Source organism: Mustela putorius, unplaced genomic scaffold (genome assembly GCF_011764305.1).
Source record: "Mustela putorius furo isolate JIRA1106 unplaced genomic scaffold, ASM1176430v1.1 tig00000224_pilon_pilon_pilon, whole genome shotgun sequence".
NCBI classification, from domain to species: domain Eukaryota; kingdom Metazoa; phylum Chordata; class Mammalia; order Carnivora; family Mustelidae; genus Mustela; species Mustela putorius.
The window spans coordinates 31,846,634-31,873,540 of record NW_025421321.1 but is presented as its reverse complement, the minus strand read 5'-3'; the positions used below and the strand labels follow the sequence as shown (position 1 = coordinate 31,873,540).

General features: G+C 36.2%; 1 protein-coding gene across 9 annotated transcripts in view; it reads left to right on the top strand.

Annotated features, from left to right (window-relative positions):
• Positions 1-26,907, top strand: part of LOC101686034 (WD repeat containing planar cell polarity effector) — a 531,713-nt gene that overhangs the window by 411,189 nt on the left and 93,617 nt on the right. For 8 of the 9 annotated variants that reach the window (XR_006606054.1, XM_045077902.1, XM_045077899.1 and 5 more), the window contains one exon: positions 22,193-22,355. Coding sequence is in view for 8 of the 9 variants with exons in the window: in XM_045077902.1 (XP_044933837.1) it covers positions 22,193-22,355 (163 nt within the window). In the remaining variant the exon portion in view is untranslated. The remainder of the gene's footprint in view (positions 1-22,192; positions 22,356-26,907) is intronic. The other variant, XM_045077900.1, reaches the window with a different exon arrangement.

Sequence of the window (26,907 nt, the reverse complement as noted above, 5' to 3'; positions counted from 1 at the left end):
AAATGAAATCAAGATCTTGAAGAGATATCCATACTTCCATGTTCACTGTACCATCATTCACATAACCAACCAACCTGTGCTATTGTTGGATCAATGGATAAAGAAAATGTGATGTACAAACACATACACACAGTGGAGTATTAGTCGTCCATAAAAGAGAATGAAATCTTGCCATTTGCAACAACTGGTTGAACTTAGAAGGTATTATGTTAAGTGAAATAAGTCAGACAGAGAAAGACATACCATATGTCTTCATGTTTATGTGCAATCTAAAAAGCCAAACAGATGAACAAACAAGCCAAAAGAGAAACAGACCCATAAATACAAAGAACAAACTGATGGTTGCCAGAAGAGAGGGGAATAAAGGAATGGGTGAAGAGGAATGGGAGGTATAAGCTTTCAGTTATGGAATGAATAAAAGTCTTGGGCATTAAAGGTAAAACATCAGGAATGTAATCAGTCGTATTTTAATAGTGTTGTATGGTGACGTATGGTAGCTGGGCAGAGCACAACATACAGACCTCTCAAAGCAATATTTTGTATACCTGAAACTATGATTTTAAAAATATCCTAGAAGTATCACAAAAATCTTTCCACAAAAATCATAGTTGACACTATGAAACACACTTTAATAACTCATGAGGTAGAATTCAGACCAAAAAGAGAAACAAGGACATTTTATAATGCTAAAAGATGCAATTTGTAACAAAGATTTAATAGTTCTGAAAATTCCAAACAATATGACAACAGCCGTCATTAAGCAGAAATTAGAAGAAATGCAAAGAGAATATACTTTCAATTTAACAAAGATCAAGTGGACAAAAAATTAGGATGTAGAAGACCTAAACAACATAATCAGTGAGTTAGATCTTTTAGATCTATAGTAAACTCTGAACTCTGATACTGGAGGGTTACCTTTTGGTAAATGTTCACAGAAACATTCAGGAAAATTAGCCCTATCTTGGGCTACGTACAAGGGAAACTGCAATAAACCTGTTAATATGAGGAAAAGAGAATATCAGGAAGAGTACTCTGAACTCAGAGAATAAAATGAGAAATGAATAATAAAATAAAAATTAAAAGGCCTGCTGGGGTGCACGACTGGCACAATCAGTAGAACGTGTAAGTCTTGATCTCAGGATTGTGAGTTCAAGTCTCACACTAGATGTAGAGATTATTTTTTTTTAATTAAAAGTCCTGTTACCTGGAGATTTGAAAACATAGTATTGCATATTCTTAGATCAAGTTAAATTGCAGAATTTCTTAAAAATAAAAGTAATACATATCTAATATATCAAAATATTTGACTTACACAGGAAAATTTATAGCATTTAAGTTCTATTAAAAATGAAATTCGAAGACTCATGCAGAACTTAAAGCTAAGAAACAAAAACAAAGCAATCTTCTACCCCTCAAAAAAAGGAAAGACAATGTAAGTGAAAGCCAAAATTAATGGTAGAATTTCTTGTGTTTAATTTCTAGAAATTGAAGCTAGAAAACAGAAAAGGAACAGAATAAATCCAGAATTTGCTCATTTGAAAAAAAAAAATCAATGTAGACAAATCACTAGCTACCCCTTTTCAAGGGGAAAAGGAAGGACACACAAAAAGAATTAGACATGATAAATGGGGAATGATGATCAAAACAGAAGAAATTTAAAGTATCAAAAGAGACTATTTACAGAACTCTGTCAATATATTTGAAGACTTCATTGGAATGGCCTTTTTTTAAAATTTTTTATTTTTTATAAACATATATTTTTATCCCCAGGGGTACAGGTCTGTGAATCACCAGGTTTACACACTTCACAGCACTCACCAAAGCACATACCTTCCCCAATGTCCATAATCCGACCCCCTTCTCCCAAACCCCCTCCCCCGAGCAACCCTCAGTTTGTTTTGTGAGATTAAGAGGCACTTATGGTTTGTCTCCCTCCCAATCCCATCTTGTTTCATTGATTCTTCTCCTACCCACTTAAGTCCCCATGTTGCATCACCACTTCCTCATATCAGGGAGATCATATGATAGTTGTCTTTCTCTGCTTGACTTATTTCGCTAAGCATGATATGCTCTAGTTCCATCCATGTTGTCGCAAATGGCAAGATTTCATTTCTTTTGATGGCTGCATAGTATTCCATTGTGTATATATACCACATCTTCTTGATCCATTCATCTGTTGATGGACATCTAGGTTCTTTCCATAGTTTGGCTATTGTGGACATTGCTGCTATAAACATTCGGGTGCACGTGCCCCTTTGGATCACTACGTTTGTATCTTTAGGGTAAATACCCAATAGTGCAATTGCTGGGTCATAGGGCAGTTCTATTTTCAACATTTTGAGGAACCTCCATGCTGTTTTCCAGAGTGGCTACACCAGCTTGCATTCCCACCAACAGTGTAGGAGGGTTCCCCTTTCTCCGCATCCTCGCCAGCATCTGTCATTTCCTGACTTGTTTATTTTAGCCATTCTGACTGGTGTGAGATGATATCTCATTGTGGTTTTGATTTGTATTTCCCGGATGCCGAGTGATATGGAGCACTTTTTCATGTGTCTATTGGCCATCTGGATGTCTTCTTTGCAGAAATGTCTGTTCATGTCCTCTGCCCATTTCTTGATTGGATTATTTGTTCTTTGGGTGTTGAGTTTGCTAAGTTCTTTATATATTCTGGACACTAGTCCTTTATCTGATATGTCGTTTGCAAATATCTTCTCCCATTCTGTCAGTTGTCTTTTGATTTTGTTAACTGTTTCCTTTGCTGTGCAAAAGCTTTTGATCTTGATGAAATCCCAAGTTCATTTTTGCCCTTGCTTCCCTTTCCTTTGGCGTTGTTCCTAGGAAGATGTTGCTGCGGCTGAGGTCGAAGAGGTTGCTGCCTGTGTTCTCCTCAAGGATTTTGATGTATTCCTTTCGCACATTGAGGTCCTTCATCCATTTTGAGTCTATTTTTGTGTGGCCTTTTTTTTTTTTTTAAGATTTTTATTTATTTATTTGACAGAGATCACAAGTAGGCAGAGAGGCAGGCAGAGAGAGATGAAGGGAAGCAGGCTCCCTGCTGAGCAGAGAGCCGGACCTGGGGCTCGATCCCAGGACCCCGAGATCATGACCTGAGCTGAAGGCAGAGGCTTTAACCCACTAAGCCACCCAGTCACCCCTGGAATGGATAATTTTTAAGACAACTATAATTTACCAGACTAGCATTAAGTCTTAAATGACAAGTTACCATATAAGAAAATAGAACTACTAAAGTACTCTCCCTCAACACTAAAATACCTCAGCCCAGTAGGAAAATTCTACCAAATATGTAAAAACCAGAATATCTCAATGGCTGTTAAACTTTCCAAGGCCATTAAAAAGGAGGCAAATTTCGAAGTACACCATTAATGCTGCACCTATCATAGGCATTACTTCTGACCATTCTCCCTTATGAGTATCATTATAACAACTCTTAAATGAAACATTAGCAAATGGATCTAATAGCACATTTTTAAAAATCATGACTAAGTGTGGTTTATTCCTATTGGCAAGGATGGTTTTGTTGGGAAACCATTTAATTCATTATATTCATAGAACTAAGAAGTAAAACCTTATGATCACTTCCACAGATGCAGAAAGGACATTTGACCCAATCAGCTCTCCCCAGGTTAACCTATAAACTTAACACTATGATTATAAAAATACCATCAGACTTTTCCCCCCCAATATCAACAAGTTACTTGTAAAATTTTTTGGAAAGATGAGTAAGTAAGAAAATCCAGGAAAATCCTGCAAAAGAAGAATAAGAGGGAATGATCCCACAGATATTTAAGCATACCATAAAGACTCTATAATTAAAAGTATTATATTGGTATCCTAATCAGAATAGACAATTCCTATGAAATTTAGTATATGAAAAGAGCCATTCAAATCAGTGAGGTAAAGATAAACTTCAGCTTTTTAGTAACTGGAATCTAATAAGTGGAATGATTATACTGGATTTGTTAAAATTGGACTAACTCCCCACACCATAATAAATTCAAGAAGGATGAAGGATCTAAGTCTAAACCTATAAGCACTAGGAAAAAAAAAACATGGGTGAAGTCCAGTATAAGCTGGAATTAGGGAAACTTTCAAGAGTGGTAGGCAAAATGGATCCTCCGAAGATGTCCATATCTGAATCCCTAGAACCTATGAATATGTTGTGCTACATGGCAAAAGGGACTTTGCAAATTATGAAAGGGACTTTCATAATTTTTAGAAACTGTATATTGTATATCTATATTTTTTCATAGTACAATCTTCTAAGAGTAAAATGTTAATTTAAAAAAATGTAATTACATTTGCATTATCCATTTGGGCACAATCTATCAAATGAACCAGAGTCAAAAAAATGTGGCAGTGAAAAGAGGTCAGAAAGTTTTGAAGTGTGAAAGAAATATGAACTTATCTTGCTGGAGGAATCCTCATGGAGAGCTCAAGAGGGAACCTCTCTAGGAGCAAATGAATGGCCCTGTCTGATAACCAGAAAGGAATGAGAGACCTTAGTGCTACAATCTCAAGGAACTGAAGTCAGCCAACAACCTGAATGAGCTTGCAACAAAATCTTCCCCACACAACCTTTAGACACCAGCCCAGCCCAGCCAGCAATTTGATTTCAGTCTTGTAAGGCCCTGAGAAAGGGGACCAGCCAAGCTGCACTGCACGTGGACTTCAACCCACAGAACAGTGCAATAATAGGTGGGCATTCATTTAAGGTGCTAAATTTGTGGTAACTGGTTATGGCAAAAAAAATCAACACACCAAATTTCACAATCTAGAAGTTAAAAGGGAAAAGTGCTAAATGTAATAACCTAAAATTAAAATATTTTACAAAGAAAAACCACATTAAACAAATTTTTAAGATACGACTAATGAAAAAATATTTGCATCTTATGTGAATAAAAATTTAATATCTCTATGGACACCTGGGTGGCTCAGTTAAGCTTCCAGCTTTTGATTTCAGCTCAGGTCATGATCTCAGGATAGTGAAATCGAGCCCCACATTGGGCCCCACACTGGGTGTGGAATCTGCTTAAGATTCTTTCCTTCTCCTTCTGCCCTTCCCCCCACTGCTTGTGCTGTCTCTTAAAAACAAAAACAACTTCCTATCTCTAAAATATTAAGAGCTGCTAAATAAAGAAAAAGACCTACATTCTTTTCTTTTTTTAAAATATTTTATTTATTTGACAGAGATCACAAATAGGCAGAGAGGCAGGCAGATTGAGAGGAGGAAGCAGGCTCCCCGCTGAGCAGAGAGCCCAATGCGGAGCTCCATCTCAGGACCCTGGGATCATGACCTGAGCCAAAGGCAGAGGCTTAACCCACTGAGCCACCCAGGCGCCCCTCTTTTTTTTTTTTTTTAAGATTTATTTATTTATTTATTTGACAGACAGAGATGACAAGTAGGCAGAGAGGCGGGGAAAGCAGGCTCCCTGCTGAGCAGAGAGCCTGATGCGGGGCTCGATCCCAGGACCCTGAGATCATGACCTGAGCCGAAGGCAGAGGCTTAACCCACTGAACCACCCAGGCACCCCAAGACCCACATTCTTAAAAATGGATTAAAGATAGGAACAGAACGTTCCCATCAAATTAAACCTCCCTGAGATATTTTCCACCTGTTAGATTCTCAAAGTCTGCCAGTATATTCTCTTGGCAAGGTTGGAGGGATGAATACATACACTGCCAGTGGAAATGCAAAAAAAATGTAAGTCCTATATAAGAGTATTTGGCAATCTCTAATAAATCTATGATGTTACCCTTTGATCCAGAAATCTCACTCACAGAAATCTAACCCAAAGGCACCCATGTCAAAAAAGAAAAGAAAAAGCATATATACACACATATATACATGGAAAGATGAATGCACAAAGTTATTCGTGGGATTCGTGATAGCACTGTTTGTGTATTTTTCGTTTAATTTTTATAATAGTTACTATAGAGATAAGAAGGAACCAGGGAAAAGAGTACAGGTGTGGAACTTAGATTTCTTTGAATATGCCTTGGTTTATAGACTAGACTCTGGAACCATTAATTTTATATAATTATAAAACAATAAGCTTCTAAAAAATGTAATCTTGAAATGAAGCAAAGCTAACTAGGTATCCAACTGTTGCCATAATAATGAAGGAATTATTCCAAGTGACTTTTAAAAATACAGTATTTTTTAATTTTTTATTTTTTATAAACATATATTTTTATCCCCAGGGGTACAGGTCTGTGAATTGCCAGGTTTACACACTTCACAGCACTCACCATAGCACATACCCTCCCCAATGTCCATAACCCCACCCCCCTTCTCCCAAACCCCCTCCCCCCAGCAACCCTCAGTTTGTTTTGTGAGATTAAGAGGCACTTATGGTTTGTCTCCCTCCCAATCCCATCTTGTTTCATTGATTCTTCTCCTACCCACTTAAGTCCCCATGTTGCATCACCACTTCCTCATATCAGGGAGATCATATGATAGTTGTCTTTCTCTGCTTGACTTATTTCGCTAAGCATGATATGCTCTAGTTCCATCCATGTTGTCGCAAATGGCAAGATTTCATTTCTTTTGATGGCTGCATAGTATTCCATTGTGTATATATACCACATCTTCTTGATCCATTCATCTGTTGATGGACATCTAGGTTCTTTCCATAGTTTGGCTATTGTGGACATTGCTGCTATAAACATTTGGGTGCACATGCCCCTTTGGATCACTACGTTTGTATCTTTAGGGTAAATACCCAATAGTGCAATTGCTGGGTCATAGGGCAGTTCTATTTTCAACATTTTGAGGAACCTCCATGCTGTTTTCCAGAGTGGCTACACCAGCTTGCATTCCCACCAACAGTGTAGGAGGGTTCCCCTTTCTCCGCATCCTCGCCAGCATCTGTCAGTACCATCCATCTTTTTCAAAGAAATGGAACAAATAATACTAAAATTTATATGGAACCAGAAAAGACCTCGAATAGCCAAAGGAATATTGAAAAAGAAAGCCAAAGTTGGTGGCATCACAATCCCGGACTTCAAGCTCTATTACAAAGCTGTCATCATCAAGACAGCATGGTACTGGCACAAAAACAGACACATAGATCAATGGAACAGAATAGAGAGCCCAGAAATAGACCCTCAACTCTACGGTCTACTAATCTTTGACAAAGCAGGAAAGAATGTCCAATGGAAAAAAGATAGCCTCTTCAATAAATGGTGTTGGGAAAATTGGACAGCCACACGCAGAAAAATGAAATTGGACCATTTCCTTACACCACACACAAATATAGACTCAAAATGGATGAAGGACCTCAATGTGCGAAAGGAATACATCAAAATCCTTGAGGAGAACACAGGCAGCAACCTCTTCGACCTCAGCCGCAGCAACATCTTCCTAGGAACATCGCCAAAGGCAAGAAGCAAGGGCAAAAATGAACTATTGGGATTTCATCAAGATCAAAAGCTTTTGCACAGCAAAAGTTAACAAAATCAAAAGACAACTGACAGAATGGGAAAAATACAGTATTTTTAACTTTACAACTCAAATAGGTATACCCAAGAATAAAAATAGTCTTTCAAAAAAATCCTTAACTGTTTTATAATCAGATCAGTGGCAGTATTATTGAGAATCCAAGAGTCACACGTGTGGTATAGAATAAAGCAAATGATAGTGATAGTATTAAGAACTAGGATTTTCAACATAAGAGAATGGTGATATAAGTACAGTAACACTGATGAAAAAGAAAAATCACTGGAGACCTGAACTTAAACTGACAATATCAGTATTAACTAATGATGTAGTATCTATTTTTAATGAAAGAGAAACTAAACCAAGCATCAAACAGGATAACAGAACAAATGGAAAAATATTCCATGCCCATGGACTGGAAAAACCAGTATTGTTAAAATGTCCATACTACCCAAAGCAATCTAGGAATGCCTGGTTGGCTCAGTCAATTAACACTCTTGATTTCAGCTCAGGTCATGATCCCAGGTCATGAAATCAAGCCCCTCTTCAGACTCTGTGCTGGGCATGGAGCCTACTTAAGATTCTGTCTTTCCTTTGCCCCTCTCACCCACCCCCCATTTGCTGTCACTCTCTCTCAAAAAAAGTTTTAAAAAACGTTTAAAAAAACCATACCCCAATAAGCTACAGTTTCAATGCAATCCCTATCAAATATCATCAACAACATTTTTCACAGGACTAGGACAAATAATCCTAAAATTTGTATGGAACCACAAAAGACTTCAAATAGCCAAAGTGTTCTCGAGAAGAAAAGAATAAAGCTGGAGGTATACAATCCCAAATTTCAGGATATACTATAAAGCTATGGGAATCAAAGCAGTATGATACTGGCATAATAACAGACAATGCAGATCTATGGAAATGAATAGAGAGTCCAGAAATAAACTCATACTTTTATAGTAAGATCATCTATGACAAAGGAGGCAAGAATATACAATGGGGAAAAGACAGTCTCTTCAACAAAGTGTTGGGAAAACTGGACAGCTAAATATAAAAGAATGGAAACGGACCACTTTCTTAAGCCATACATAAACTCAAAATGAATGAAAGACCTAAATTGGAGACCTGAAATCATAAAACTCCTGTGAGAATATATAGGCAGTAATATCTTTTACATTGGCCACAGAAACATTTTTCTAGATAGGTCTCCTCTGGCAAGGGAAGCAAAAGGAAAATTACTTTTGCTGAACCATACCAAAATGAAAACCTTCTGTACAGTGAAGGAAACCATCCACAAAACAAAAAGACAGCCTACTGAATGGGAGAAGATATTTGCAAATGACATATCTGATAAGGGTTAATAACAAAAAATATATAAAGAAGTTATACATCTTAACTTTGCCCCCAAGTAATTCAATTGAAATCTGGACAGCTGAATCGAAATTTTTCCAAAGAAGTCATATAGCTGGCCAACTGACAAATGAAAAGATGCTCAGCATAACTAATCATCAAACTGAAACCACAAAGATATACATACCACCTCACACCACCAGAATGTCAAAAATCAAAAAGACAAGAAGTAACATGTTGGAGAGGATGTGGAGAAAAAGGAACCCTTGTGTACTGTTGATGGGAATGCAAATTGGTGCAGCCACTGTGGAAAAGTATAGAGATTCCTCAAGAAATTAAAAATAGGGGCAACTGGGTAGCTTGGCCTTTTAAGCATCTGCCTTTGGCTCAGGTCATGATCCCAGGGTCCTGGTCGAGCTCCACATTGGGCTCCCTGCTCAGTGAGGAGCCTGCTTCTCCCTCTTCCACCCAGTCATGCTCTCTCTTGCTATCTCTTTCTCTCTCACACATAAATAAAACCTTTTAAAAATTAAAAATAGAAATAGCGTATAATCTAATATTTCTACTATGTATCTACTAAAATGAAAACACTATTGCAAAAAGATATATGCACCCCTATATTTATTACAGCGTTACTTACAATAGGCAATATATGGAATCAAAGTGTCTATAATTATAATGAGTAGATAAAGGAGATGTAGTGTGTATAAACACACATAAGAATATTATTCTGTAAAAAAAAAAAAAAAAAGAAGGAAATCTTGCCATTTGCAACAACATAGATGGACCTAGGAGTATGATACTAAGTGAAATGAGTCAGAGAAAGATAAATACCATATGAGTGCACTCATATGTATAATTTAAGAAACAAATGAACAACAACAAAAAAAAGAAAACTCTTAAATACACAGAATGAACTGGTGGTTGCCAGAGAAGAGGTAAATGGGGTAATGGGTAAAATAGAGTAGATTATCTTGATAAGCACTGAGTAAATGCATAGGTTTGTACACCAGAAACTAATATATTAATTATACTTCAATAAAAATTAAAAGGGGGAATTACTTTTCTTTTAAGAGATACAATATAAAATATTTCAATAAAATAATCTGTCTAGGATTTGCTTTAATTATTCCAGAGAGTAGTGTGTGGAAGTGGTAAAGGATTGAGAAGAAATAAGATTGACCATAACTGATAACTGCTGAAGCTAGATGATGGAGAACTAGCTAAGGATCCATTATACTGTTCTCTTTGGTTTCAGATATGTTGAAATTCCATGATAAGGTGTGTGTGTGGGGCGGGGGGTAATATTTAAATAATAAGCTGGCATAAATAAAAATATCCTTGTAAATATCTTTGTAGACATTATGCTAGTGTTTAGGATAAATTTGAAGGGACAGTATTTCTAGACCAAAAAGAGAAATACTTTTATTTTTATGCATACTGCCAAATTTCCTTTAAGTGTTGATTTACAACAATATACAATCAACAGTATATGAGATGCGCATTTCTGAAACCCTTACCAACAATCTGAAAAGTTAGATAATCTGCTCAAGATCAGATGGCATGGCCAAGAATAAAACCCAGATAATGGTCAGTAATTATCATATTGCCTGAGTCAGATTATTAATTTGAACAGTGTTTAAATTTGCAGTTGAGTTCAAAAAAGGAGATGTGTGCTACACATCTTACTTACTTAGCTTACTGCTGTCATGCATTTGTCTTCTGAAATAAATGGCACTGTTTCCTTGATTATCTTATACACTGTTCTTTAAATCTGTCTCCTTTTGTTGGCTTTGCGCCTTCAAAGGAGACATCCATTCCAGTCTAAAATCTCCCAAAGATTTTCAGGGTATACACATTTCAAGATATGCAATACATGGAAGAATGAAAATCTTTTATGACATTGTTTGTTAAACTGACAGCTCTACTTAACAGAAGCCATTAAAATATTTACAAAGTAGCAGCTGCTCTTGTAAAAAAATACAGCTTTTTGGAGGCATAAAAATAAACAAGTTGGTAAGTACAAGGTAAGCCATTTGACGGCTTCTTTGTGTACATTGCACAAGATAAAGAGAATTCTGATATTTACAGACCGATTATACTGTAAAACCTTTTAAGTTAAAAGGACATGGACCAAGCAAGAACTGTTTACAAAAATTCTTCATACTGATCTTTTAAACAATTTAGATAGTCCCCAGACATAATCTTGTAAGAAGTATTAGGCTTTTGTTTTTTTTCTTTTAAATAAGCTTTGTTCTTAGAAGATAATTACATACATGTATACATCTAGAAACTGATTTGGGCATATGGACTACCAGTTTTAAATCTGCTCTAGAAAAACAAAATAAAATTCTAGATAATTTCTGCTTTCTGGCAAACACACAAGTTAACCAATTCAGTGAACTTTAACCCAAACTCTTCCGCTCTCTGCCTACAGAACAAAAATATATGACTATAAAAGTAATAGATCACTAAGGCTATAACCTCTCCCTATCCTATCCTCTGGCTTTACTGCAAAATTCTGCCTCTTTATATTTTGCTAATTTAAGACGTTATGCTTTGTTTACGAGGTGGCACCAAACTACTAGTCATGCCTACAACCTTCCCAGAAATTTAGTAAGCTCAATATTATATTTTTAAGTAAAGCCACACTAGTATAACTATAATCTAAGACCATCTGACTTAAAATAGTTAACTTCAGAATAAAGACACTGTTAAATTAATTTTTACTGTTCTTCCCTTCTGCTGACATTTCCCCCAACTGCAACAATAATCATTTGCTGCTACAAAGAAGCCTTTTAGTATCTTCCAAGAACTTTTCTTCTCTGCCTCTATGTTGTTAATCTTTATTTCTTCTGACCATTTTCCCTATCCTGCTATCAAACTCTAAGCCTATCAAGGACAGGGATTACTTTCTCTTCATGTTTATATCCCCTATCAGTAGCAACCTGCATAGAGCAGACTCTCAACAAAAGTTTGCTTATATGAATAACCAAAGCTTACTTTCACATTTGAAAATGGAACCACCTGAGAACTCCATTTATTGACATTTATACATTCTCATTTCAAGTTTGTGAATAGCAAAGAGTAAAAATGGCACATGTAATGGTATTCTAGAAAATAAGTTTGCTGATTAAAACACTCCCTACAAACATTTTTTTTCCTTAATACTAATAGATCTCTAAGAAGAATTTATTACTGACAATTACTGGAATCCAAACCATATGTATTTTGTAATAGACATGACAAAAACTGGTAACAATAAGAATTGGGAAAAGGACTCAATGTGAGGATAAATGCAATCATCTTTATCTGTGTTAAAGCATTTAGTTTTTACATGTTACAGTTTTACACACATTTTGTGGAAACTAGTGACTTCACTGTGGAAGGAGTGATTTTAGAAAGATAGGAGGCTTCAGGCCCCTGCTCCACGGAGACACCAACTTAAAAGCAATATAAAGAACAATATACCTTTGTGAGAACTTTAGAGACTAGTTAGGGGGCTATAGGACCCACACCAATACATAAACAAGAAAAGGGGTGGTTTCCAAAAAGAAGGAAAAAGTTCATTGCATTTTGCTCACCCTACACAATGCCCCTCTCCTCAGGCTGTGTGTTACAATAGGAAGAATACCACCCAGGAACCAGTCCCTCCCTTGAGACAGAAGAAATAGAGTGGAACTTAAGTACAGTGTCTGGCTTCTCTGGGACCTGCATAAGGAACTGATTTCTGTCCTTCCTAGCTCAGAGTGTTGATGAGATGCAGTATAGTCTGCTTATCAGGTTAGAGACCAGGTGAGGGCCTTGGTGCAATGGAACAGCAGAGGCTCTGCAGTCATGTAGGCAGACACTAGGCAGAAAAAGAAAAAGCAGGCAGAGGAATTTAACAGAAATAGAAACCGAAATAGAAAACTGATGGGGGAGGGGAGAATGAGAGATCAAAACAGTCAAAAGCACCCATATATACTAAAATCAAAGCACACACACAACCTCAAAAAAGACACATCAGAAAAGGTCTGAGAGGGCGCCTGAGTGGCTCAGTGGGTTAAGCTGCTGCCTTCGGCTCAGCTCATGATCTCAGGGTCCTGGGATCGAGTCCCACATCGGGCTCTCTACTCAGCAGGGAGCCTGCTTCCCTCTATCTCTCTCTCTCTGCCTGCCTCTCCATCTACTTGTGATCTCTCTCTGTCAAATAAATAAAATCTTTAAAAAAAAAAAAAGAAAGAAAGAAAAGGTCTGAGAGGCCCCAGAACCTCTAGCTAGTCCATTTTGTAATGATCTTTCCCAGTCCATAAAGACTAGGAAAAATGGCTATTTGTACAAATGACAAAATCTTGAGAAAAGATCACAGACATTAAAAGAAACAGGGAAACGTGGTCTGATCAAAGGATTAAAAATAAGCCCAGAAATTGAAATTAAAGAAATGCATATGTATAAAGTTCCTAAGAACTTAAAGTAATTATCATGATGACCAGTAACCTTAGGGAGAATATAGATAATTACACAAATGAGGAAAACAATGCATAAACAAATGAGAGTATCTGTGAAGAGATAGAAAATATAAAAATAAAACAAAACACAAATTCTGCAGATCAAAAATACAATAATCAAACTGAAAAATTCACCAAAGTTGTTCAAAAACAGACTTCATCAGGCAGAAGAAAGAACTGGCAAGCTTGAACACAGGTCATTTGAAATCATTGAGTCAGAGGAACAAAAAGAAAAAAGAATGAAGAAAAGAATGATAGAGCGTAAGAGACTTATGGAACACAATCAAAGAGGCCACTATATGCATTATAGGAACCCCAGAAAGAAAAAAGAAAAGACAGAAAGCTCATTTGAACAAAATAATAGCTGAAAATGTCCCAAATCTAAGGAAAGAAATGAAAACATACTCAAGAACTCAATGAATTCCAACTAACAAAAACACAAAGAAACCTACATTATAACCAAACTGTTAAAGTCAAAGAGAATCTTGAAAACAGCAAGAAAAAAAGACTCATCATGTACAGAGAAGCCTCAGTAATATGATCAGATTTCTCAGCACAAACCTTGCAGAGTGCAAGAGAACAGGATAATATACTAAAAGTGCTAGAAGAAAAAACTATCAACCAAGATTACTGTGTCCTATAAAAATGTGCCTTGAAACTGAAGAAGAAATCAAGATCTTCCCAAATAAAAGCTGAAGAAAGTCAGTACCACTAATCTGCCATACAAAAAAAATGCTAGAATTCTGCAAATGGAACCAGAAAAATGCTAGACAGCAACATGAAGTCATATGAAAGTATTAGGTTACCCAGTAAAGAAAGCTAAACACATGAACAAATATAGAATCCATACTATTGTTGCATGATCTACTTTTAATTCCTATGTAGCATATAAAAGATAAAAAAAAAACCCTGTAAATCTATGTTAATAGGTATACAATATATAAAGATATGTTTTTTAACAATAACAAATTGGGGGGACAAAACTGTAAAGGACTGGGGCGCCTGGGTGGCTCAGTGGGTTAAGCCGCTGCCTTCGGCTCAGGTCATGATCTCAGAGTCCTGGGATCGAGTCCCGCATCGGGCTCTCTGCTCAGCAGAGAGCCTGCTTCCCTCTCTCTCTCTCTGCCTGCCTCTCCATCTACTTGTGATTTCTCTCTGTCAAATAAATAAATAAAATCTTTAAAAAAAAAAACTGTAAAGGACTAAGGTGTTTGTATGAAATTAAATTTATCAGTTTAAAATAGATTTTTTAACTTTTAGGATATTTTATATAAAATATATATATATTTTGATTATATAATCAAAATTATACAAGAAATACTAGAGACTACACAAAAAAAAAGGAAATGAGAAAGAAATTGCAGTGTATCAGCATTCACTACCAAAAAAGCAAACAAACAAACAAACAAAAACACCCACAAAGGAAAAAAATGTAGTAAGGGAAATAAAAGACAAAAGCTGTAAGACATTAGAAAAGAAGTAACAAAATGGCAATGGTATGACCTTCTGTATCAGTAATTAGTCTAAATGTAAATGGATTAAAATCCGAAGTCAAAAGACATAGACTGGCTGAGTGGATTAAAAAAACACGATCCAGGGACGCCTGGGTGGCTCAGTTGGTTAAGCAGCTGCCTTCGGCTCAGGTCATGATCCCAGCGTCCTGGGATGGAGTCCCATATCGGGCTCCTTGCTCGGCAGGGAACCTGCTTCTCCCTCTGTCTCTGCATGCCTCTCTGCCTACTTGTGATATCTCTCTCTCTCTGACAAATAAATAAAATCTTTAAAAAAAAAAAAAAACATGATCCAACAATAGGCTGAAAGTGAAGGACGGAAAAGGTATTCTGTACAAATGATAGGACAACAAAGTTGTCTAGTATCAGACAAACAGATTTTGAGGCAAAAATTGTCACAAGAGACAAAGAAGTATATTATATAATAATAAAGAGAACAACTCACAAAGAGGATATCAAAGAGGATATAACAATTATAAATTTCTATTTAACAAACACTGACAGAATTGATAGGAGAAATAGAGAGTAACAGAATAATAGTGGGAGACTTCAATACCCTTCTTTCAATAATAGAAGAACAACCAGGCAGAAGATCAGAAAGAAAGGATTCGAGCAGTACTATACACCAAGTGGACCTAACAGACATATGCAGAACACTGACACAATAAGTAAAATACATCCTTCTCAAAGTGCACATGGAACATTCCACTGGACAGATCTTAAATCGGGCAAAAACATCCAAGTCTTAACAATATTAAGAAGACTGAAATCAGGGGCGCCTGGGTGGCTCAGTGGGTTAAAGCCTCTGCCTACAGCCCAGGTCATGATCTCAGGGTCCTGGGATCAAGCCCTGCATCAGGTGCTCTGCTCACATCAGGCTCTCTGCTCGGCAGGGAGCCTGCTTCCTCCTCTCTCTCTCTCTGCCTACTCCTGATCTCTTTGTCAAATAAATAAATAAAATATTTTTTAAAAAGAAGACTGAAATCATAAAGTTATCTGTTCTTAATACAATGGAATAAAACTAGAAATCAACAGCAGAAGGAAAACTGAAAAATCTATAAATATACATACATTAGGATTTGTCAGAGAAACAGCACAAATAGAATAGATAGATACATACATACATGCATACATATATGAGGCATTTATTATGGGAATTGGCTCACATGATTGTGGAGATTGAGAAGTCCCCCAATATGCCATCTGCAAGCTTAGAATCAAGAAAGCTGGTGGTATAATTCAGTCCAAGTATGAGGCCTGAGAACAGAAGAGCCAATGGTATAACTCCCAGTATGGGGCCAAAGGCTTGAGAATGGTGGAGAGGGAAGTAGAATGGAGGGGAATGGGGTTGCGTACCATTGGTACAAGTCCCAAAGTCTAAAGGCCCATGAACCAGGAGTTCCAATATCAGAAGGCAGAAGATGGATGTACCAGTTCAAGAAGAGAGAGGTACAATTCATCCTTTCTCTGACTTTTTGTTCTGTTTGGGTCTTGAATAGACTGGAAGATAACTGTCCACACTGGTGAAGTAGACTTCTTTACTTAGTCTACTGATTCAAATGTTAATTGCTTCCTGAACCCATTCACAGACATACCCCAAAATAATGTTTTATTGCCTATTCAGGCACCCCTTAGCTCAGTAAAGTTGACACATAAAATTAACCAGCAAAACATGGAGATTAAACTACACACTTTTAAATAACCAATAGGACAAGGAAAAAATCACAAGGGAAATTAGAAAATATCTTGATATCCAGGATCTATAATGAACTCCTCAAACTCAACACACACAAAACAGGCAATCATATCAAAAAATGGGCAGAAGATATGAACAGACACTTCTCCAATGAAGACATACAAATGGCTATCAGACACATGAAAAAATGTTCATCATCACTAGCCATCAGGGAGATTCAAATTAAAACCACATTGAGATATCACCTTACACCAGTTAGAATGGCCAAAATTAGTAAGACAGGAAACAACATGTGTTGGAGGGGATGGGGAGAAAGGGAAACCCTCCTACACTGTTGGTGGGAATGCAAGCTGGTGCAACCACTCTGGAAAACAGCATGGAGGTTCCTCAAAATGTTGAAAATAGAACTGCCCTATGACCCAGCAATTGCACTACTGGGTATTTACCCCAAAGATACAGATGTCGTGAAAAGAAGGGCCATCTGTACCCCCAATGTTTATAGCAGCAATGGCCACGGTCACCAAACTATGGAAAGAACCAAGCTGCCCTTCAACGGATGACTGGATAAGGAAAATGTGGTCCATATACACTATGGAGTATTATGCCTCCATCAGAAAGGATGAATACCCAACTTTTGTAGCAACATGGACGGGACTGGAAGAGATTATGCTGAGTGAAATAAGTCAAGCAGAGAGAGTCAATTATCATATGGTTTCACTTATTTGTGGAGCATAACAAATAGCATGGAAGACATGGGGAGTTAGAGAGGAAGGGAGTTGGGGTAAATTGGAAGGGGAGGTGAATTATGAGAGACTATGGACTCTGAAAAACAATCTGAGGGGTTTGAAGTGGCGGGGGGGTGGGAGGTTGGGGTACCAGGTGGTGGGTATTATAGAGGGCACGGATTGCATGGAGCACTGGGTGTGGTGAAAAAATAATGAATACTGTTATGCTGAAAATAACTAAATTAATATTTAAAAAAAAGAAAAGAAAATATCTTGACACAGATGAAAATGAAAACACAACATACCCAAATTTATGGGATGCTGCAAAAGCAGTGCTAAGAGAGAAGTTTATATCAGTAAATGTTTACATTAAAAAAGGGGAAAGATCTCAGATCAAAACTTAACTTTACACCTCAGGAACTGAAAAAGAAGATCTAAGCCCCAAGTTAACAGAAGGAAGGAAATAACAAAGATCAAATAAATGAAATGGAGACCAGAAAAAAACAATAGAAAAGACCAAGGAAACTAAGAGGTTTTTTGTTTTTGGTTTTTTTCGTTTTTTTTTTAACTTCAACAAAAATTGACAAGTCATTAGCTAGATTATGGAAGAAAAAAAAAAAAAAGGAATGATTCCAAAGTGAAAATCCAAAGTGAAAGGGGCTGCTACAACCAATACCACAGAAATAAAAAGGATTTTAGGTGTATTATGAACAATCACATGCCTACAAATTGTAAAACGTAGAAGGAATGGAAAAATTCTAGAAATGGATAAATCAAAAAGAAAAGTCTAGGATTTGATGACTTCAAGGGAAATTCTACTACACATTAAAAGAAGAATTAACACCAATCCTCCTCAAACTTGTACTAAAAACTAAACAGAAAACAACATCCCAAACTCGTTCTATGAAGCCATCATTACTCTATGTAGGAATGCTGACAATACTGATTTCACCTTTGGCCCACCATCTTGTTCATGTTCACCCAAAGACCTCTCTTGGGGTACATATTCCAGGCCCCTTAGAGATTAATACACATACCTTAGAAAGCCTGCCAAGGTCAGGATAGGGGGAGGCATGTTCTGGCCTCCCATGAGTCTGTCAGCAATAACATAGTCTTTTCCCCTCCTGACACACAGGTGGTGCCATAGAATCTAATTAAAGTTTAGCTATCAATTAGGTGCATGCAAACCCTTTGTGGTGTGTGTGAACACTTTGATCTCACTGCACTGTCATTTGTGGCCCCTTGCTCTAATAAAATCTGTGGACTAAGGTCTGGATTTTGTGGAAAATAACTGTGCAGTTGCTATGGATCATCTTCCACCTGATCTCCCCCCATCAATAAGTTACCCTTAATAGAACTCTGTGTAAACTGTAAGGAGTCACCTCCTTTGTTTTCCTGTCTCAAAGTGCCTTCTCAATTCAGGGTACTTTGATGTCCCTTCTCCACTTTCTAGCACCCTAATACCAAAGCCAAAGACACTAAAGAATAGACCACTATCTCTGATAAATGTTGATGCAAAATTCTTAACAAAATACTAGTAAACCAAATTCAGCAGCATATTAAAAAGACTATACTTCAAGTAATTTATTTCTGAAATGTAAGAACAGTTCAACCTACAAAAGTAAATTGATGTAATACACCACATTAACAGAATAAAGGACAGAAACTATGTATTTCTCAATTGATACAGAAAAGGCATTTAGCAAAACTCAATACCCTTTCATGATAGAAACTCAATAAATTAACTCTAGAAGGAAATTACCTTGACCCAAAAAGACCAAACTAAAATTATTATAATCCCACAGCTAACATCATAGTCAATATTGAAAAACTGACAGCTTTTCCTCTATAATCATGAACAAGACAAAGATGCCTTCTTTCTCTATTTCTTTTCAACATAGTATTAGAAATACCAACCAGTATTTTATTGGGAAATAAAATAAATAAAAGGCATCCAAATCAGATGGACTCTTAATTATAGAGAAGAAACTGATGATTGCCAGAGGAGAGGTAGATAAGGGGATAGGTAAAATGGGGATTAAGGAGTGTGCTTGCTGTGATGAGTACTGGGTGTTGTGTGCAAGTGTTGAATCACTGTATAGTATACCTAAAACTAATATTACACTGTATGCTAACTAACTTGAATTTAAATACAAACTTTTAAAAAATTCAGTGAACAATTTGTAAAGAAAATTTAAAAAACAATTCCATTTACAAGAGCATCAAAAAAATTAAAAATTTAGGAATAAACCTGAGGTAAAAGACTTGTACACTGGAAAATAGAAAACACTGCAGAAAGAAAATAAACACAGCACTAAGTGAAAAAAAGCATCCCTTTTGTTCATGGATTGTAGGATTTATTTTTAAAATGCCCATACATCCCAAAGGAATCTATGGATTCAATGTAATTCTTATCAAAATCCCAATGACATATTTTACAAAAAGAGAAAAACCCACCTAAAATTCATTTGGAACCTCAAAGAGACCCTGAAGAATCAAATAGTTTTGATAAAGAATAAACCTGAAGGACTAACACGTCCTCACTTCAAAACTTACTCCAAAGTTACAGCAATAAAAACACTATAGTACTGGCATTAAAACAGACATATAGACTGATGGAATAAAATAGACCAGAAATAAACCTTTACATATATGGCCAAATGATTTTCAACAAGGGTACCAAATCCATTTGGTGAGGAAAAGGAAAATCTTTTCAACAAATGGTGCTTGGAAAACTGGATATCTATATTTTTAAAAATGAAGTTGGACCCTTAACTTGTACTATATATGAAAATTAACTCAAAATGGATCAAAGATCTAAACGTAAGACTTAAACTACAAAAGTTTAGGGAGCAAAAAGGGGGAAAAGCTTCATGACATTGAATTTGGCAATGTTTACTTGGAAAGGATACCAGAAGTATAGGCAACAAGAGTAAAAATTTAAAACTTTTATTCATGAAAGGACACTATCAACAGAATGAAAAGGCAGCCTATGAAATGGGAGAAAATACCTGAAAATCATATGTCTGATAAGGGATTAATAATATTAATATAAAGTACTCCTAAAACTCAACAACGAGAATCAAACAACCTGATTCAAAAATGGGCAAAGGGACCTGAATAGATATTTCACCGATGAAGATAAACAAATGGCCAATAAGGACATGAAAATATGTTCAACATCACCAATAATTATGGAAATGCAAATCTGTATGCAAGATTATGCAAATCTGTATGCAAGAAATGCAAGACTGTAATGAGGTATCAACTCACACCCATTAGGATGGCTCAATTAGAAAAAAAATGAAAATGACAAGTGTTGGCAAAGTTGTGGAAAAATTGGAGCACTTTTGGTAGGACTGTAAAATGGTGCAACCACAAAGAAGACAACATGGTGGTTCATTAATTAAAAACAGTTGGGGCATCTGGCTGGCTCAGTCAGAGGAGCATGTGACTCTTTATCCGGGAGTCATGAGTTTGAGCCCCACACTGGGTGTAGAGATTACTTAAATAAAACTTAACTAAAGAAATTAATTTAAGAAATTAAAAACAGAACTTACATATGATCCAGCAACCCCACTTACAGGTATATATCCAAAGGAAGTATAATCAGGGTATCAGAAAGATATTTGCACACCCATCTTTGTAACAGAATTATTCACAATAGCCAGAAGCTGGAAGCAATCCAAATTTCCATGCATGGACAAATGGATAAGCAAAATGTGGTATATACATATGGTGGAATATCATTCAGCCTTTAAAAAGGAGGGAAATCCTAAAACATGGATGAACCTTGAAGACATTCTGCAGAGGGAAATATGCCAGTCACATAAATGCAAACACTACATGAAACACTTAAGTGAAGTATCCAAAGTAGTCAGATTTATAGAAACAGAAAGCAAAATGGTGGTTACCAGGGCTAGAGGAAGGGAAAGAGAAATAAATGGGGAGCTGTTTAATGGGTGTACAGTATCCATTTTATAAGCAGAAAAAAATTTTGGAGATCTTTTGTACAATAAGATGAATATACTTAATACTACTGAACTGCACACTTAAAAAACGGTTAACAGAGTAAACACACACACACACACACACAGTGTGGTCCTAAGAGTTTTTAGCCTTTAATAAAACTTACGTTTCTTTAAATATATATTTCACAACTTCAACATGTTTCACAGTTTTTCTAAATAATGCCCTAAGCTGCCAATTTTAAAAAAGTTTGCTCTGTACATCGGTATGATGTGGGAATAGCAAACTCTCTACATACTTTAAAATTCCAATTAAAATGAGTAAATATTGGAAAAAATACATTCCTGTAAAAGATACTTTCCTTTTTTGCTTTCAAATTGTGTTCTATATGTGGGAAATAAAATAATTTACTTCTCTTCATTTTATAATATAATAAAGTATTCCAGTAGCTGGTTAACAAAAACAAAAAATATTTGATTAATAAAATGCTGGATAAAACACTATGAATGGGGGTGGCGGGTGGCTCAGTCATTAAGCATCTGTCTTTGGCTCAGGTCATGATCCCCAGGTCCTGGGATTGAGTTCCGTGTCTGGCTCCCTGCTCTGCAGGAAGCCTGTTTCTCCCTCTTGCACTCCCCCTGCTTGTGTTCCCTCTCTCACCATCTTTCTGTCAAATAAATAAATAAAATCTTAAAAAAAAAAAAAGAAAGAAAGAAAAAACACTATGGGAAAGCTATGAATGGATTTTTAAACTTAAAAATGTGAACTTAAAAACACTAATTATTTAGTTACCAAATTCTCCCGGTTGAGCTAAGTGTCAGAATGACAAAAGTCATACAGGGACTAGGACTACAAGATTCACACTATATAGTTAACTGACAAATTTTTGAAAAGTTTCATCAGGCTGTGCAGAAGTTTTCCTGTAATCATACTTACAAAGGAGTTAGCAGAAATTTTACTTGATTTTTATTCATATCTCAATCATTTTTTAACAGAACTCCTGGCGCCTTTGGACAGAGGAGATAAGCTAAATGAAGCTTTTGTTGGCCTGTCTTTAGATCCTCAAGGAGAAGACACATTTCCAGATGACCTTCCTCCCTTTTGTTCAATTCAGAAACATATTATTCAACAAAGAACAGTGAATGTCTTCTCTAATAGGTAAGATACATTGAACTGAGAAAAGTGCTCCACAAAATATTTAGTACTAAACAAATATTCCCTGTTTAAAAGCAAACTAATACTTAAGCAAGAATATTTCAAAATGTCAAAGAAAAAAATATGCATTTTCTCATGATGGTGACTTTGCAGTAGTTTGGTCATGTGAGAGCAGGTATGATGGAGGAAGAATTCAATGTAAACAGAATATTGTTAGAGTGAATGTTATTCCAGGCCAAGATGAACATGAAATTACTATAACATATCAAAGTCTATTTTTATTCTGTTGTTAAATTTTAGAATTGTTAGATTATTAGATTAAAATATTTTAGTATATTTAGTATGTTTAGTATATTTAGGTTGTAATTCATATGATCATAATTATGCAACTTTGTCATTAGTTCCTGAAATCTGATAAATGATAATTTCATATCTATCTAGCTGAATATATAGGTTGTTAAGAAAAGCAGGATAAATGTGAAATAAAAATACTAAACAAAGTAATATTATTTATAATGGTAATTATGTTAGTTACCATTATAATTTGCTCTGACGCAAAGGTCAGCATACTTTTTGTGTAAAGCACCAGATATTTGGCTCTGTGGATCATATAGACTTTATCACAATCCTCAACTCTGCTACTGTGGTATGAAAGCAGCCACAGAAAATACATAAATAAATGAGAGTGGCTTTGTTATAATAAAACTTTATTTACAAAAACAGGCAGTGGCCAGGATTTGGCCCCTGTTCTGCAGTTTACATGTCTGCTTTTAGGGAACCCAACTACATGCAATAATTGTGAAAAGGCCATATTTTTTATATATATCATAAGAATTTCTTATGAGTTATACATATATACTTATAATATCCTTAAAGAAAATACCTTAAACTACATAGTTTGATTAAAGTAAATAAAGGAGCAGAATTTCCAGGTATGGCAGCGTTTAGAGGTTAGTAAATCCTCTCCCCAGAAAACAGTTATAAACTGGACAAAAATTACCACTTCAGAGCTCTGTAAATCAAATAGGGGCAAACAACAGTTTGATAAGCATTTATTCATGAAAAAATGCTGAACTTCTAGCAATAAAGGGGAAATCTGATGTTCTGGAGCTGCTCCCATCCTTTCTTGACCCCCAAGCGAGTTCAGCATTCTAGTCCTACTAAGGTAGGATGGGCTGTGAAAAACAACAGCTGACTTGATTTGGAGCTTAGAGTGGAAGAACCCTGCCTGCAGCATTATCAATAAAAACAGCAAACTAACTTTAAGTAACAAATCTGATAGGAAATGAACCTAAAAAGCCACAGCTCTACTAGTCTGCTTAGGTCAAGTGACAGAATGGGGTCTAGGCAAAAAAAATTTTAACAGGAAGATCCTGGAATAAGAGAATCAAAGAGGGTCTAATTAAGCTCCCTACACATTCCTGATAGAGTTGTATGACCTTTTATCTTGTAGGACCCTAAATTTCCCCCTTTTGCTTCTTTCTTTCTTCACATCCAACTGCCAGAAGGTGCCTCTCCCTTTTTGCCCTTCTTCATCCATCCATCTCCCCACCACAGAAGCTGTGGAGTTAAAAAACTATCCCTTCACACTTCATGGTATAGTTCATGCTCTCATCTACAAGAACACCAGGAAGCAGACATCATACACTGGGATTTGGCATTTTTTCCATCTTATTTACAGTTGTCTGGAAGTTCTCTGTCAAGTCATGCTGAAAGTGAGGCTTTTATGTAGTTTCTTTTCTTGTGTTCTACATCATTTATAGAGGAAATACTGGGAAGTAGAAAGGAAGACAGCCACTATTATCTTCAACTACCAGGAAGCCTACTTCTTTATATACGTTTTTTAAAATGATTTCACTGGGGTATAATTTACATGCACCATAAAATTTGCCCTTTGTAAGTATACAATTCAATGATGTTTGCTGAATTTATAAAGTTATGCAACTACCACCCCAGCGTTTTTAGAACATTTCCATTGCCGCAAAGTTCCCCTGTGCCAACTTACAATGCATTCCCATTCCAACCTCCAGCCTGAACCAGTCACTGGTCTGCTTTCTGCCTCTAGAGGAATTTGATATAAATGAAATCTTATAGTCTGGAAACTTCATATAAATGAGCTCAGACAATATGTTGTATTTTGTGTCAGGCTATTTTCACTTAGCATTATGGTTTCTTAGTTTCATACATGTTGTAGCATATAGTTTATGCCTTTTTCATTTCTAAATAGTATTCCATTGTAGGGATCTACCACATTTTGAATATCTACTCACCAGCTGCTGGATATTTTTAATTACTTCCAGATTTGGGCTATTATGAATAATATTGTTATAAAAGTCACATTTCAGTCTTCAAGGGGACATAATGTTTTCATTCCCCATGGGTAGATATCTAGGAATGGAATTGCTGGATCATATTTTAAGTTTATATTTATCTTGTTAGTTTTTAGAAACTACCAAATTGTTTTCCAAAGTGACAACATTGTATATACCCATCAGCAATGTATGAGGGCTCCGGTTTCTCCATATCTTTACCTGTGGCTGGTACTGTCTTTTTGATTATAATCATTCTACTGGTATAGAATAGTATCTCATTATGATTTTAATTTGCATTTTCCTAATGATTAATGATATTGAGCATTTTTATGTGATTATTAGCCATTAGTATATCTTTTTTGGTGAAACATCTATTCAAAATTTGTTTTTATTTTTTTAATTATTTATTTCTTTGTTTGTTTGTTTTGTTTAACAGACAGAGATCACAAGTAGGCAGAGACACAGACAGAGAGGGAGAGGAGGAAGCAGGCTCCCTGCTTCCTGAGCAGAGAGCCCGATGTGGGACGTGATCCCAGGACTCTGGGATCATGACCTGAGCTGAAGACAGAGGCTTTAACCCACTGAGCCACCCAGGCATCCCAAAATTTGTTCATTTTTAAAATAAGTTCTCTTATTATTGAATTATAAGACCTCTTTATATATTCTTAATTGTTAAGTCCTTAATCAAATATATGATTTGCAAATATTTTCTCCCAGTTTGTGGCTTGCCCTTTCATTTTCCTAATCATGTCTTTTGAAGTGCAAAAGTTTCAAAGTTTGGTAAAACCCGGTGTAGTTATAATTTCTTTTCTTGACTATGCTTTTGTTTTGTATAGAGGAAATTTTTTTCTAACTTAAAATCACAGAATTTTCTCTTATGTTTTCTTCTGGAAGTTTTATAGTTTTAGCTCTTACACTCAATTCCATTTTGAGTTAATTTTTATGTATGATGTGATATAAAGTGTCTAAGTTCATTATTTTGTACATGAAAATTCAGTTACCTTTATACATTTGTCAAAAATCAGTTACCATAGGTGTAAAGATTTATTTCTGAATTTGGCATTCTGTTCCAGTGGTCTCTATCTACCTTCACACAACAAAGTGCCAGACTTAGTCATACTGAGGGCTCCATTGAACTAGAATCTTCCAAAATGCATTCCAATACCACAAAAATAAGCAGGAAAAAGATGAACACTTATATACAGTTACTTCAAAGAAACAGAAAATGACACCAATGTATATCAATTGAAAAAAATTCTCACCACCCCCCCCCAACAAAACCACCATGAAGTAGGAGAAAACTCTAACAATACTCCATGAAAAATTAAATTTATTCAAACAAGCAGCTGGGTACATGGAAACCCACTCTGAATTAGAAGGACAAAAACAAAGAGGAAGAGGTGGGGGTGGGAAAGGAGGAAGTTCATTGCATTCAAGAAAGAAAGAAAAGAAAGATATCCTTTTTTAAAAATTTTTTATTTTTTTATAAATATATATTTTTATCCCCCCAGGGTACAGGACTGTGAATCATCAGGTTTACACACTTCACAGCATTCACCATAGCACATACCCTCCCCAATGTCCATAACCCCACCCCCTTCTCCCGGCCCCCCTACCCCCAGCAACCCTCAGTTTGTTTTGTGAGATTAAGAGGCACTTATGGTTTGTCTCCCTCCCATTCCCATCTTGTTTCATTGATTCTTCTCCTACCCGCATAACCCCCCATGTTGCATCTCCACTTCCTCATATCAGGGAGATCATATGATAGTTGTCCTTCTCTGCTTGACTTATTTTGCTAAGCATGATACGCTCTAGTTCCATCCACGTTGTCACAAATGGCAAGATTTCATTTCTTTTGATGGCTGCATAGTATTCCATTGTGTATATATACCACATCTTCTTGATCCATTCATCTGTTGATGGACATCTAGGTTCTTTCCATAGTTTGGCTATTGTGGACATTGCTGCTATAAACATTTGGGTGCACCTGCCCCTTCGGATCACTACGTTTGTACCTTTAGAGTAAATACCCAGTAGTGCAATTGCTGGGTCATAGGGCAGTTCTATTTTCAACATTTTGAGGAACCTCCATGCTGTTTTCCAGAGTGGTTGCACCAGCTTGCATTCCCACCAACAGTGTAGGAGGGTTCCCCTTTCTCCACATCCTCGCCAGCATCTGTCGTTTCCTGACTTGTTAATTTTAGCCATTCTGACTAGTGTGAGGTGATATCTCATTGTGGTTT